This window comes from Trichosurus vulpecula, chromosome 3 (assembly GCF_011100635.1).
Source record: "Trichosurus vulpecula isolate mTriVul1 chromosome 3, mTriVul1.pri, whole genome shotgun sequence".
Lineage (NCBI taxonomy): Eukaryota > Metazoa > Chordata > Mammalia > Diprotodontia > Phalangeridae > Trichosurus > Trichosurus vulpecula.
This window is the reverse complement of record NC_050575.1, coordinates 293,134,690-293,148,921: the sequence shown is the minus strand read 5'-3', so window position 1 is coordinate 293,148,921 and position 14,232 is coordinate 293,134,690. Positions and strand designations below refer to the sequence as shown.

Sequence of the window (14,232 nt, the reverse complement as noted above, 5' to 3'; positions counted from 1 at the left end):
TAACGGTGCATCCAAGGTTAGAATCCTGGTGCTTTTATTCCCAAAAGAGTTCTTTCATGGTGCTGGGGGTAGACAAGTAGGGGTGGAGAGGTTTACCAGCAGGCCAGAGAGCCTGAGCCTCATCCACATCTAGTGTTTAAAATTGCTCTAGCTCTTCAGTGATTTCACATGATCACCATTGATCTTGGATACTTTCCAATCAGCCCACTTGGTCTAGAGGCACTGAATTATGTAATTGTGAGGAGAAAAAAGATCTTTTGCAGAAGAAGAGATGAAAAATACAATGACAAAATTAAACATTGTGGGGGAGCAAAAAAATGTTCAGAAGATGACGGGATGTAGGGATGGCCTTCCTCACGGGTCCTTAACACAATCCAAAGCAAGTAATTGGAGACTGCTGTGTATACACCGGGTTTCCCTTTTTGACCACAGCCTTCTCCCCAGCTGACAATGCCCATTTGGTACCATATATTCTCATTATTCTTTTGGTTGCAAACCAAAGGTCCCCCACTGTCACCCTAAAGGGGAGAAAGAAAAATATTATTCTCTTCCCAATCACATTCTAGTTGGATCAAAAGAATTAGAAACCTTATTCTGCTACGTATTGTCTCTATGATCTTGGGCAAGTAGCTTAGCTTTTATGAGCCTTCATTTCTTCGTATATAAAATGTGTCAAGGTCTGTCCATTTTACCTTCATATCATCTCTTATATCTGTCCCTATATCTCCCCTGATACTGTAGGCCCTCATCACCTCACACCTGGACTACTTAAAGAGCCTGCTGGTTGGTTGACTTGCCACAAGTTTTTCCCCACTCCAGTCCATCCTCCACTCAGCTTTCACAGTGATTTTCCTAAAGTTCAGATCTCACCTCCTCCCCCAATAAATTCCAGCAGCTCCTTATCACCTCCAGAAGTGAATATAAAATCCTCTGTTTGGGATTCAGACCCTTTCAAAATCTCACCAATTCTTACCTTTCCAGTCTTCTTATGCCTTTTCTCCTTCATATTCCCTGTAATCTAGTTACACTGGCCTTTTTAATGTTACTTGAACAGGATATCCCATCTCCTGACTCTGAGCAATTTCACTGTCTGTCCTCCACACCTGTCTGTCCTCATCCCTACCTTCTGGCTTCCTTCGAGTCTCAGAGAAAATCTCATCTTCTAAAGGAATGATTGTGATTCTCCTTATTTTTAGTACCTCTGCTCTGTTGAATATTTCCAATATGTCCTGTATATATCTTGTGTGTACATAGTTGTTTCTTCCATTAAACTGTGAGTTCCTTGAGAGCATGGACTGTCTTTTACCTTTCTTTGCATCTTCAGTGCATGGTACAATGCCTGGCACATAGTAGGTACTTAATAAATGATGGATTGGTCTGTCATCTAAAGAGTCGTAGCAAGGTAAAGGAATTCTACCCCTTGAAGGAACCCAAGGAAAGCACCTCTCAGACTTGCATAGAATAAAACCATTTTAGATTACATGATGTTACAACAGGGCATAGCTTCACATCTTTTCATTCCAGGTGTTACTAGAAATACCAAGAAGGAAGAAGTAGCCTACATTGAAATGACTGCTGCTCAAAGGGGGGCCAATAGCTGCTGGCCCAGCCTGGGGGTCACAAAGGGTCCTTGGGAGTTGGGTTCACCTTGAATCTAATTACAAGAGTCTTGATTACCTGGCAGGAATCTTTTTGTCCTTCAGGATCCCAGGCACAGATCATGTTGTCAGTGAGTAGATAAATTCTCTGAAAGCACTCTTCCTGGTTTAGGATCTCAAGCTTGGCTTTTTGCAGTGGGAAATCCATTCGCTTCGCAGGTTCTAATCAAAAGGAAAGACAGATCAAGAGAGAAGGGGGAACCAGCAGTAAGAAACTGTTCTTTGATAGAATTTAAATAGCCCCAGACTACAGAGATCTGATCATTATTAATATCCCTCCCCTTCCACTCAAGAGAGGAAACAAAGACATATCTCCTTCCTCTCTCTCTGTCTCTGTCTCTCTGTCTGTCTCTCTGTCTGTCTCTCTGTCTGTCTCTCTCTCTCTCTCTCTCTCTCTCTCTCTCTCTCTCTCTCTCTCTCTCTCTCTCAATTTTGGCTAGGAGTAGAAGTCTTTGAAGAAGAAAAGCAAAACCCACCAGTTCTCCCAAACTCATCCTCCAATCAGGAATTGAAACTCAACCGGTATTTAGCTTCACCGTACTCTTCAACCCAATGCTTTTGCTTCATTGACATCATTATTATCATCACCATGACGCATCTTGAGTGCCCCCGCTTTGTGAAGGTGCTGGTGGCACAGAGTTATGAGACAACCGTGTACAAGAAAGAACTAGGATATTACCCTCCTGGCCACCCATCAAGAATCCTCCTTTCTCTCTTGGCAGTTTGGTGGTACAGTGGATTGAGTGTGGCCTAGAAGTCAGGAAGATCTGAGTTCAAATCCAGCCTCAGACATTTTCCAGCTGTTTGACACAGAGCAAGTCATTTATACTCTTTCTGACTCAGATACTATTACGATTTTCATTTCACAGTTGAGGAAGTTAACTCTCAGGGTCGTTGTGAGAATCAACTAGGATCACATCTGTCTAGTGCTTTATAACCCTTCTTTAAGCAGAAAAAGCAGAGGCAAGAGTTCAGCCCTTTAGACCCTGTCCATTTCCTAGGTAGGCCATTAGTTTGGCCATTAAAGTCTTTTGCCCTCACAGAGTACTTCTTGAATCCTCACAAACCTACTTTAAAATCCATTGACAGATGTAGACAGAATGAGTAGTAGCTTTCAGATGAGATGACTTTCATCTTTGCTCAAGTCTATCTATTGTTTTGGCCCATTTTCCTCCTCTGATGTCCAGCAGGAGCGGGTTCTCTTAGGTTCTCTTAACATGGAGGTTAATGAAATGTTGAATTTGTTTATTCAGCTCCCTCACACATATATGTGTATGAATGATAACCAATTAAGATAATAATAACTGAATAAGATAACTTTTATACCACCTTGGGAGATTAAAGCCATTCTAATAGTGCTTCCTTTACTCAAAACCCTTTGATTTTAAGGACTTTCTTGAAGCAGTTAGGTGGTACATTGGGTAGAGAGAGTGGCTTGGAGTCAGAAAGACCCGAGTTTGAATCCAGCCTCAGATGCTTCCTAGCTGTGTAACCCCAGATGGGCCATTTAACCTCTGTCTGTCTCAGTTTCATCAACTATAATATAGAGAAAATAATAGCATCTACCTCCCATGGCTGCACTGTGAGGATTGAATGAAACAGTATTTGTTGAGAGGGAGGAAGGGAAAGAATTTGGAACTTAAGAGTTTTAAAAATGAATGTTAAAATTGTTTTTACATGTAACTGGGGAAAAATAAAATACAGAATAAAAGCTAAAAAATATAGAATAAAAGTAAAGGAAGCAATGTGAAAAAAGGAAATATTTGTAAAGCACTTAGAACAGAACCTGGCACATAGTAGGTGCTACGTAAGCTCTTATTTGAATAATATATTCAATAAGAACAAATTACAGTCCTTTGAGTCTGAGTTTGACCTTTGCTAGCAATTCTTTTTTTTTCTTTCTCCACTTTTATTAAAAGCCTGTCCTTGTGTTCCAGAATGTGGTTTACTACAAGTTACCAGGAGCAACTCCTAAAGTGATCTGATTAACATTTTACAAGTTCTTCCCATCCCTCTCAATAGATCAAGCCATTTGCTAGCAATTCTAAGACAGTCTAAGTAGTCTGGCAATAAAGACAGAACGCGTTAAAGCTGTAAAGAACCTAGCAAACCTTATGGATACCTGTCAGTTATTGAGATGGGCAGACTATCAGGGGAGAGTGTGTCTAGCCTTGGAGTCAGGAAGATCTGAATTCTGCTTCTGCCTCTGAGTTATACTAGCTGTGTGATAATGGGTGAGTGTATCCCCAGGCAGCTCTCCAAGATTATAAATTACAGAAAGCTGCCAATCTGCTTCAGTGGGGGAAGCATCCATACCAGGAAGTTCCCCCAACCCCAGTTAAGATGGATGAATGAGATAGAGAATACTGGTTTTTTTTCATTTGATTTACCCTACATCAATTATACAGACATTTATCCAGCACCTAGTGTGTGCAAGGCACAGGGGCTACAAAGATGACAATCGATACATAGTCTGGTTTCCAGGAGCTTATAACCAATCTACTAGGGCTAATGTGATAAAGATGGTACCATACGAAGTAGAGTGAGAGCGATAAAAACAAGAGACCCAAAGTGCTCAAAGAAAATCTGAGATGGAAAAGAAAACTTTCCCCAGAGAGAAATCAGAGTAAGAAACTGAATTGTGTCTCCAAGCAAGAGGAGGTTTTCAACAGCCAACAATCGATCAAGGAGCATTTATTGAGCCATTCTGTGTGCCAGCCACTGTGCTAAGTGTTGGTGATACAAAGCAAAAGCAAAAAAACAAGACCCTGCCTTCAGGAAGTGTACATTCTAATGATAAAGACATGTGTCCCGGGCATCAGAAACAAACTGCATGATAATGCAGATGTGGGATTGAAAAATATGATGCTGGGGAACAATTAGTGGTCCATTTTGAAGGAAAGAACTGTGCATTAGACAGACAGACTGACAAGAAAACTTAATGGGTATGTTGGAGCCAGATTGTGTGGAGGTTCAAGTTATCAAGAGTTAGGACTGTATCTTTAAGTCACTGGGTAGCTACTGAAGGTGATTTCACAAAATTAAGGCATGGGAAGGGACTTCAGAGGCCATCAAATCCACATTATGCCTAAATAGAAATTTCCCTGTTTTTCTAAGGTCCTTTCCCACTGCAACATTCCATAATTCTATTATGTGCTATAATCCTGACTGGAGAGAAGAATCCTGGAGGGTACCTGTAGGGGCCTATCTCCCTTTCACACCAAGTGAGGTTGTGAATGATGCAAGTGGGACAGAAAGTCTGTTTTTCTGATCCAAAACAAAGAATAAGGCTTACTGGATAAATTAAGTAATCTTTTTTCCCTGGACAAGCAAGATCCCCAAAGGTTTCTTATTCTGTCAACAGCACATATATGCCACATATAGCACAAGAGGAGAGAGGGGCCAGATACTCTGGAAAAGTCACTCACTTGTGAGTCCCCATCCAGTTACCCAGCATTCTTTCACATTGAGAACTTTTCTTGTCAGGCAGATGGGTATTTTCTGTCTGTTAAGTTCTATAGGAGAATCAAGCAACATCAAAGCAATGTCGTGGTCCATGAATAGTTGATTGAAGTTGGGATGACGAATGAGCTTTGACACATTTCTCTTCTCCATTAACTTGCTGTCAGATTGCTCCAATAATATGCGCATTTCCAAATAGGCTGTGCTTGGTTGGAAACCAAAAAGATGAGAAAAATCGGGAAATTGCATATAGGAAGAGAATTTAACTAAACCCAAGGCAGCTAAGTGATGTCAGGGATAGAGTGCTAGACCAGTATGAAGGCTGCCACGTGGAAGAGAGACTAGAACCTTTTCTAGAGTCCCTAAAGCGAGAAGGCAAATCGGATCTCATGGATATCATGGAAAGTTGGTGGGATGAGACCCACAGACGGAATATAGCTCAAGATGGGGGTACCTGATTCAGTGTACATACAATGTCTCTCTACATAGCATGAGGGAAGCTTTGCTAGATATCAGAACTGAGGATTAGGCATTCTCCTTTGTCAACTTTGTTGCCTAATATCTCTTTGCATGATAAACTACCAGCTTACTCCTGAATTAGAGTTCTCACCAGTCATTCCTCTGCTTAGGTTTCTTTCACGGTTCTTCTACTAGTTCATTTCACCTCTAGGATAAAATACAAACTCCTGCAGGTTTTAAGGCCCTTAATTATCTTGCCCCAGATCTGTCTACCTCAGCCTTCTCAAATACAAAATGGGGATAATATTAATAATAATATCTACTTCTGGGGTTGTCGTGAGGATTAAATGAGATATTTGTAAAGTGCTTAGCACAGCGCATGACACATAGCGGGTGCTTAATAAATAAATGTTCTTCTCCCTTTGACCTCCCTCCCCCATTCCACATGACTTTCATTCTCCTGCACTCTGTGTTCCAACCAAATGGGCCTTCTTGGTATTTCCCACCCAGAACTTCCCCTGCTTCTACCACTGTTTCCATGTCTTTGTGCTCAGGTGATCTATGCCTGGAACACATGCTCACTCCTTACCTATTGCCTTCAAAGTGCAGCTTGTGTGCCACCTCTTACAAGAAGTCTACCTGGGTTCCCCTATTTGTTAATGCTCCCTCCCACTTACTTTGGATGTGCTTTGTGTATATGTTGTATTCATTTATCTGTGCACATGTTGCTCCTTCCCTGTAGTAAGTGCCTTCTTAGGACAAGGACAGTTTTACTTTTATCTTTGGGTCCCTGTCACCTACCTAGCACTTAATATGTGTTTGTTTCTTGATTCATAATAAACACTTGTCAAATTTTTTTTAAAAAAAGATCATTGGTAACTCTGAGGAGAGCAGTTTGTTTTCCCAACAGTTTCTGTCAAAGAAGGAGTTATTATTATTATTATTATTATTATTATACGGCTAATAGGGGAATTTATTTTGCTTGACTATTCCTGTTTGTAACAGGTTTTGTTTTTTTCTTCCTTTATCAATGGAGGGGAAGCACTAGGAGGAGAGAGAAATCAGAGCTGAAAATAAAATAAAATAAAATAGTTTTTTTTAAAAGTAGTTTCTGTTGAATTATAAGATCGGAATCCAAGTGAACTGTGTACTAAGATGAAATGAACTGGAGGCAACGAATGTGGATAGCTTTTTTCCTAGGATTTTGGTTGTGAAAGAGAAAAGGAGATCTTGTATGATAGCTGCAGAGTCATGAATTTGGTTTTGTTTTTTTTAAGAATGGAGAAGACCTGAGCATGTTTGTAAGCACGATAGAAAAAAGTATGGGGGGGGGGCGAACAGAGAGAGGGGGGAAGAGAGAGAGAAAGAGAGAGAAAGAGAGAGAGAGAGAGAGAGAGAGAGAAAGAATGATTGATTATGGGGGAAGTCTGGCAGTGGAGAGAAATGGGGAGAGGTTTGAGGGTACATGCAGAAGGTTTGGCCTTGGCAAGGGCCAAGAAGACCAGAGAAGTCACCTCCTTCCCAGAGACCAGAGTAGTAGAAGAGTGTGTCAGAGAAGATGATGTCAAGGGGTTCTGAGCTATAGAGAAAGGGAGAAGAGCAATCTCAATTAATCCATTGGAAGTCTGGTTACAGTAGTTTGAATTAATGAAATTAATGAAAATTAATTGAAATTAATGAAAACTCTGGACAAATCTCTAAGAGGGAGAATGATGTAGTCAAAAGAGTCCTAGACTACTAAGAGACTTGAGTGAAATCTGGGTCTGCCTCTTAGTAGCTGTATGGCCTTAGGTAAATGCCTTAATCTTTCTGGGTCTACTTTTTCATAAGTAAAATGATGGAGTTTGAATAGGTCCTTTGGAGTAGTTAGGTGGCATAATGGATAGAATGCTAGGCCTAGCATCAGGAAGATCTGAGTTCAAATACAGCCTCAGACACTTACTATCTGTGTGACCCTGGGCAAGTCACCTAACCACTGTCTGACTCAGTTTCCCCAACTGTAAAATGGGGATGATAATAGTATCCACCTCCCAGAGTTGTTGTGAGGGCCAAAGGAGATAATAAACGTAAAGTGCTTAGCACAGACACATATAAACACTATATAAATGTTAGCTATTGTTGTTATTTTAGCGGTAAGATTCTATAGTTATATAGAAGGGCTATAGAGGGCTTTTCCTGTGCTTGCATATATAGGCACCCAATAAAGAAAGCCTAGCAAGGAAAAAAGGAGTTACCTTTAAGGATTGTCAGGAGTCAATTAAATAAAAGCAGCTGGCTCCAATTTCATTCCCGTGCTTTGTTTCAGGGCTGCCCCACCTGTGTGAGTGTGTATGCCCCGCCCCCTCCCACCCCCCACCCCCCCCCACCCCACCCCCCGCCCCGTGACGATAAATATTAAAAGCACAGATCACCTTCTGCTCCACTCAGCAGGGTACAACCAACATCAATGGGTGTCAGTTGCAAAGAAACATATTTAGACTTGATGAAAAGGTGTGCCAGACAGTTTGGGGTTGTAACCAAGTGGAAGGCCCTAGGAAGTCTTCTAGCTAATGCTAGATGACCACTTATTGGGCCTGTTGTAGAGAGGATTTTTGTTCAGATATGGGTAGGAACAGAGGCCTCTGAGATTCCCCCCATAGCTGAGACTCTGTCATTCTGAAAGAAAAAAAATATAAATAAATTCATTTTCTCAATACTTACTTGTCATTCTTGAAGCAGTGGGAAGCAGTTAGAATCCACAGCTTATCCAATATCGATCCTCCACATAAAAATGTGTTATTGAAATAGATGCCCACTTGCCATGGAGCTTGAAAACGGGAAGTGTCAACTCCCCCTACGATCGGGGCAGCTTCAGTTTTCAAGACTGGAGGATTATGGATTTGACCACAGGGAACTATTGCAAGAAGAGAGGGGAGAGATGAGAAGGAAAATGGTAGTCTTCGTGTAGGTTTGCACATACCTTGGAAAGCAAAACTCCCATCTTCTTTCAAACCTGGTGAAATGAATGCTCTCATGCTACAGTGCAAAAGGCGCTGTGCTGGGTGTCAGGTGAGCTCTGCACCTGTACCAGCTCTGCCACTTAGTACCTGTGTGTCTTTGAGCAAATTGATTTTCCTTCTCATAAGAACAGAGGGCAAGGGAGGATCTTTGGACTTTTTTTTTGTATCCCTGGTGTTTATTTCCATAGGGCCTGGTACATTGAAGGCACTTAATAATTGCTTATTGAATGACTGACTGGATATCAGTTTCTTCATGAATAAAATGAGAGATTTGAACTCAACAATGAAGATAACTTCTATCTCTCACATTCTGTGATCCCTAGAGATTCCAGCAAAGACAATAGTTGGGTAGAGGCTCTCTTTGTCTCCTGAACCTGTTTCTTCTTTGGTCAGGGAATTGGTTTCTTTTTTTATAATTATTTTTAATTTATGGAATAAAACAAGCATTTCCATTACATAGTACAATAACACAACTTCCTATTCCTTTCAAATATGCAACAAAAGTATCACGTAATTTTTTTTTTCTTCCCTCCCTCGCCCCATCCTAGAAATGGCTACCATTAGACACAAATATGTGTGCATATGTAAAATTGTTCTATACATACTTCTATTTATCGGTTCTTTCTCTGCATGCAGATAACATCTTTATTCATAATGTCCTTTATAGTTAATTTGGGTATTTATAATAGAAAAATAACTTATTTGTTCAAAGTCATTCTGAAAACAATATTACTATTATTGTTCATTGTTCTCTTGGTTCTGCTCATTTCATTCTTCATCATTTTGTGCAAGTCTTTCTATGTTTTTCTAAAGTAATTGAGCTCATCATTTCTTATAGCACAGTAGTATTCCATTACCTTCATATATCACAACTTGTGCAGCCATTCCCCAATTGATGGGCATCCCCTTGATTTCCAATTCTTAGCTACCACAAAAAGAGCCGCTATAAATTGATGGGCATGCCTGCAATATCTAGTTCTTTATCATCACAAAGAGAGATGCTATAAACGTTTTAATTCATATAGGTTCTTTTCCTTTTCCCCTAATCTTCTCTGGAAATAGACCAGGGGTGGGGAACCTGAGGCCTTAAGGCCATGTGGCCTTAAGGCGGCAGGTTCAACATCCCTCAAATAGACCAACTAGTGGTATTGTTGGGTCAAAGGGTATAGATTACTTCAATAACTCTTTGGGCATAAAAATTCCAGATTGCTCCCAGAAAATTGTTGGATCATTTTACAATTCCACAAACAATGACTTAGTGTCCCATTTTTTGCACATCTTCTCCAACATTTTCACTTTCCCCTTCTATCATTTTAGCCAATCTGGTAGGTGTAAAATGATATCTCAAGGTTGTTTTAACATGCATCTTTCTAATCAATAATGATTTAGACCATATTTATATGACTATAAATTGTTTTGATTTCTTCACTGAAAAATTGCCTATTCATATCCTTTGACCATTTATCAGTTGGGAAATGACTCACATTCTTATAGATTTGACACAGTTCTAATTATTATTTGTGAATTTTACTCCATCTGTTTTCCTTCTCAGTCTCTCTTTCTACCCTATCCATGTTATCTTCTATCTTTTCCCCTTACTCTTTTATTCCTTATTTTACTCATCCCTCTAAAATTCCCTCCCTTATCTTCTCCTCCCACCCTTCTAAGCTTATCCTTTACACCCTTTTAAAAGTCCCTCCCCCACCCTATCCACCAGTTTTCTCACCTCTCTAGAAGTTCAGAAGACTTCTAAAGCTCTTCAGATGTACTCTGCTTCCTCTTCAACCCAGATGAGATTAAGGTTCCAATATTACCAGCCCTCCACCCCCACCTGTTTCCTCTATAATAGTTCTTCCTTTAATGCCCTGTTTTGATGAGATAATTACTCCTTTTTGCCTCTTCCTACCCAATTTTTTTTTCTAGAATCATCCCATCATACACAACTCAGCCACAATCTTTCTTTCAAACTACCTTAGTAACGAGAACAGTTTTAAGAATACTGATAACATTTTCATGTACCACAATAAACAATTTAACCTTTATCAGTGCCTTATAATTAGTTTTTAATGATTTCCTTATATTTCTTCTGGATCTTTTATATCTAATTTTCCATTGAGTTGTGGTCTTTTTTTGTTACAAATACTTGAAAGTCTTTCAGTTTCATCCAATGTCCAATTTTATTTTCGCTCAGGACTATGCTTAGCTTTGCTTGATGTTATTCTTGGATGCAACGTAATCTCCTTTGGTCTTTGAAATATAATGTTCTAAGACCTACAGTCTTTTAGTGTAGAAGCTGCTAGATCTTGTGAAATCCTGATTGTTTTCCCACAATATTTAAATTCTTTTTTTCTTGTTGCTTGTACTATTTTCTCTTTAACTTGGGACTTTTCAAACTTGGCTATATAACATTCCTGTAAATTTCCTTCCTAAGGTCTCTTTCAGGTGGTGATTGGTGGATTCTTTCTATTTCTACTTTATCTTCTTGTTCTAGAACTTCAGAGCAATTTTCCTTAATAATTTCTTGTAATAATATGTCCAAGTTTCTTTTTTTTATCATAGCTTTCAGGTAGTTCAATAATTCTTATATTGTCTCTCCTTGGTCTGTTCTCCAGATCAGTTGTTTTTCCAATGAGATGTTTCAGATTCTCCTCTATTTTTTCTAGTTTTATCCTGTCTTGGTGTCTTATAATGTCATTCTATTCCATTTGTCCTATTCCAGTTTTCAAGGAGTTATTTTCTTCCTTAAGATTTTGTATCTCCTTTTCTAATTGGTTAACTTCCTTTTCATAATTTTTTTGGATTGCTCTTATTTTTTTCTAATTTTTCCTCATTCTCTCTTATTTGTTTTTTAAATTCTTTTTATTTTCTTCCTTAAGATTTTGTATCTCTTTTTTTCCAATTAATTAACTTTCTTTTCATAATTTTCTTGAATTGCTTTTTCCCCCTAATTTTTCCTCATTCTTTCTTATTTGATTTTTTAATTCTTTTTTTAAGTTCTTCCAAGATTTCTTTTTGGGCTTGTGACCATTTGACATTACTCTTTAGAGTAAGAGTGGCTTTTTGTTTTTGGTAAAAAATATATGTATCTTCCTCTGAATATGAACCCGATCATTTATACCAAAGTAGCTTTCAATGGTCAGGTTCTTTTTCCTTTGCTTAATCACTTTTATTTTTAATTTATCTTATTTTATATTTAGCAGCTTAATATTATATTAATTAATATTAATATCATTTTAATCCCAAGTTGTGGGTAATGTTGCCCTAGGCCTCAGGTCCTTCCTACTGTTGTTTTCTGAATTCTGTCCAGCTGCTCAGCCTCAGGGACTATTCTCTTCCTCCCTTAAGCCCCAGCCATGCTGTCCTAAAAATATTCTTGCTCCCTGCGGTATGGAGCTCATTCCTCTTCACCTACAGGCACAGCTGGGGATCACATTTGGTCAGCCCAGCTAGGCTTGACTTCCAGAAATAGCAGAGGGTTCTTCAGTCTTCCCCCGCCCAGTGTCTCCTGTTCTTTAGATGGAAGTTTGTGAGATGAACATTCCAGAATTGAAATTTCTTGAGGTCTAGTTCAACTCCCTCAGAGCCCAGTTTGTTACAGGTCAATGAAGTCAGCCTGGAGGTGTTTATACTGCACTCAGACCAAACCTCAGCCCCTGGAGCCTTCTTGGAGGTCCTCTCAAGATGTCCTAGAAGGACCACCACTTTATCCCCTTTATTTTTGCTGCTGTTCATTGATTTCATGGCAATTTTCTGTCTGTTTGTGAAGGAAATCTAGAGAGCCTGGAAATTTCTGATCTACTCTGCCATCTTCCCAGAATGCCTTAGGAATTGGGTTTCTTAAAACATGAACTTGCCTCCTATATATAACCCAATTCAGAAAATGTGGGGAGGTAGACAATCAATCAGTAAACATTTATTAAGTGCCTACTATGTGCCAGGTACTGTGCTAAGTGCTGGGGATACAAAAAAGAGATAAAAGACAACCCCTGTCCTCAAGGAGCTTACAGTCTAGTGGGAGAGAATACATGCAAACAAATATATAAAAAGTGAGCTATATACAGGACAAATAGGAAATAATTAAGAGGCGGGAAGCACTGGAATTAGGAGAGGTTGGGGAAGGCTTCCCATAGAAGGTATAATTTTAACTGGGACTTAAAAGGAAGCCCGGGGAAGTCAGTGGATGAATTGAGGAAGGAGAACATTCCAGACATGGGGGACAGTCAGAGAAAATGCCCAGAGTCATGAGATGCAGTGTCTTGTTTGTGGAACAACCAGGAGGTGAGTGTCACTGGATTAAAAAGCACACGTAACGGAGTAAGGTATAAGAAGACTAGAAAGGTAGGAGGGGGCTAGGTTATGAAGGGCTTTGAACGCCAAACTCAACCATGAATATACCTTCTATCTCTCACATTCTGTGATCCCTAGAGATTCCAGCAAGGAAAATAGTTGGCTAGAGGCTCTTTTTGTCTCCTGAACCTGTTTCAGAATTCCTGAACCTCCTCTTATGTAAATATAAAGAGTTAACAAATTACTAGTGCCCAAGAATAAGGTTGTGGTTCCCCAAGTTGGACCTTAGAATATATTTTCCTATAAAACCAGCACCATAAATGATGTTAGATATAGTTGAAATAGTGGTAACTTATTTTTATTCTTAAATTTTATTTTTATCATAAACTTAACGATCATAAACACATACAAACATTTCAACATGCAAAGCACAAAAAGAGGATTGTATATGAAACCAGGAATTTGTTACATGCAATTTGTTTTTCAAAGTGTATATTAAATTTAACAAGGCAGTAACAAAATTATCCTGCAGAAATGCAAGCTGAAACAACACCAAAAGAGATACAAGAAATTTCAAAAAAAATTGAATAAGAAACATATTAAAGGCACTAAAGGAAGGAAGATTGGGCAGCTATATGGTACAGCGGTTGGAGTTACAGACCTGGAGTCAGGAAGAGTCGTCTTTCTGAGTTCAAATCTGGTCTCAGACACTTACTAGTTGTGTGATCCTGAGCAAGTCACTTAACCCTATTTGCCTCAGTTTCCTCATCTGTAAAATGAGCTAGAGAAGGAAATGTCAAACCACTCCCACCCCAAATTGGGTCATGAAGAGTTGAACAAAGGAATATTACAATCCAGTGCCTTTCCTCCACCACAAAAAAGGGGCCATTTGACATAGAAAATCTATAAGAAACTGATATGAATATTCAGAGGAAAGATCATTTCTTAATGGAAAGATATTTAAAGGAAAGGAATAGAATATACAGGAGATACACAAATAACAAATAATGACTTTAAATTATTCAACCTGCCTACTCATGTCAAAAAATAAAATTAAAGGAACTCTAAGGTACGATCTCTCTCCCACCCAACTGAAAAAGCAAAAATGAAAAAAAAATTATTATCGTGTTTGTGGAGAAAGAAATACTCAGATATCACTGGCAGAATTGCCAATTAACGGAATACTTCTGTAAAACAGTCCAGCAGTGTTGGTGTTAGCACCCAGAGCAGTACAGTAGAGAAAGCGCTAAATCTGGGGACAGAGGACCTGGATTCAAATTGAGGCTCTGATAGTACCTGTGTGGCCTTGGTCAAAACATTTTTCCTCTCTCTCCAGGCCTTAGTTCCATCATCTGTGAATTGGGGAG

The 14,232-nt window shown here is 39.2% G+C and overlaps 1 protein-coding gene across 1 annotated transcript; it reads right to left on the bottom strand.

The window, feature by feature from the left end:
- Positions 1-227: 227 nt before the first annotated feature.
- On the bottom strand, positions 228-8,593 carry PRSS55 (serine protease 55). The gene is made up of 5 exons (XM_036749987.1): positions 8,539-8,593; positions 8,280-8,442; positions 5,087-5,325; positions 1,678-1,820; positions 228-518 (listed from the first exon to the last, which is right to left on the bottom strand). Exons 1-5 carry the CDS (start codon positions 8,591-8,593, stop codon positions 228-230), a joined length of 891 nt encoding a protein of 296 aa, XP_036605882.1.
- Positions 8,594-14,232: the final 5,639 nt, after the last annotated feature.

What these genes read in the sequence shown, in the direction of transcription:
- PRSS55 (XM_036749987.1), bottom strand. Translation starts at nt 8,593, where the DNA reads ATGAGAGCATTCATTTCACCAGGTTTGAAAGAAGATGGGAGTTTTGCT. An exon ending in CACTGCTTCAAGAATGACAA is followed by an intron (nt 5,326 to 8,279) that starts GTAAGTATTGAG and finishes TTTCCAACCAAG; the next exon opens with CACAGCCTATTTGGAAATGC. An exon ending in GACAAAAAGATTCCTGCCAG is followed by an intron (nt 519 to 1,677) that starts GTAATCAAGACT and finishes TCTCCCCTTTAG; the next exon opens with GGTGACAGTGGGGGACCTTT.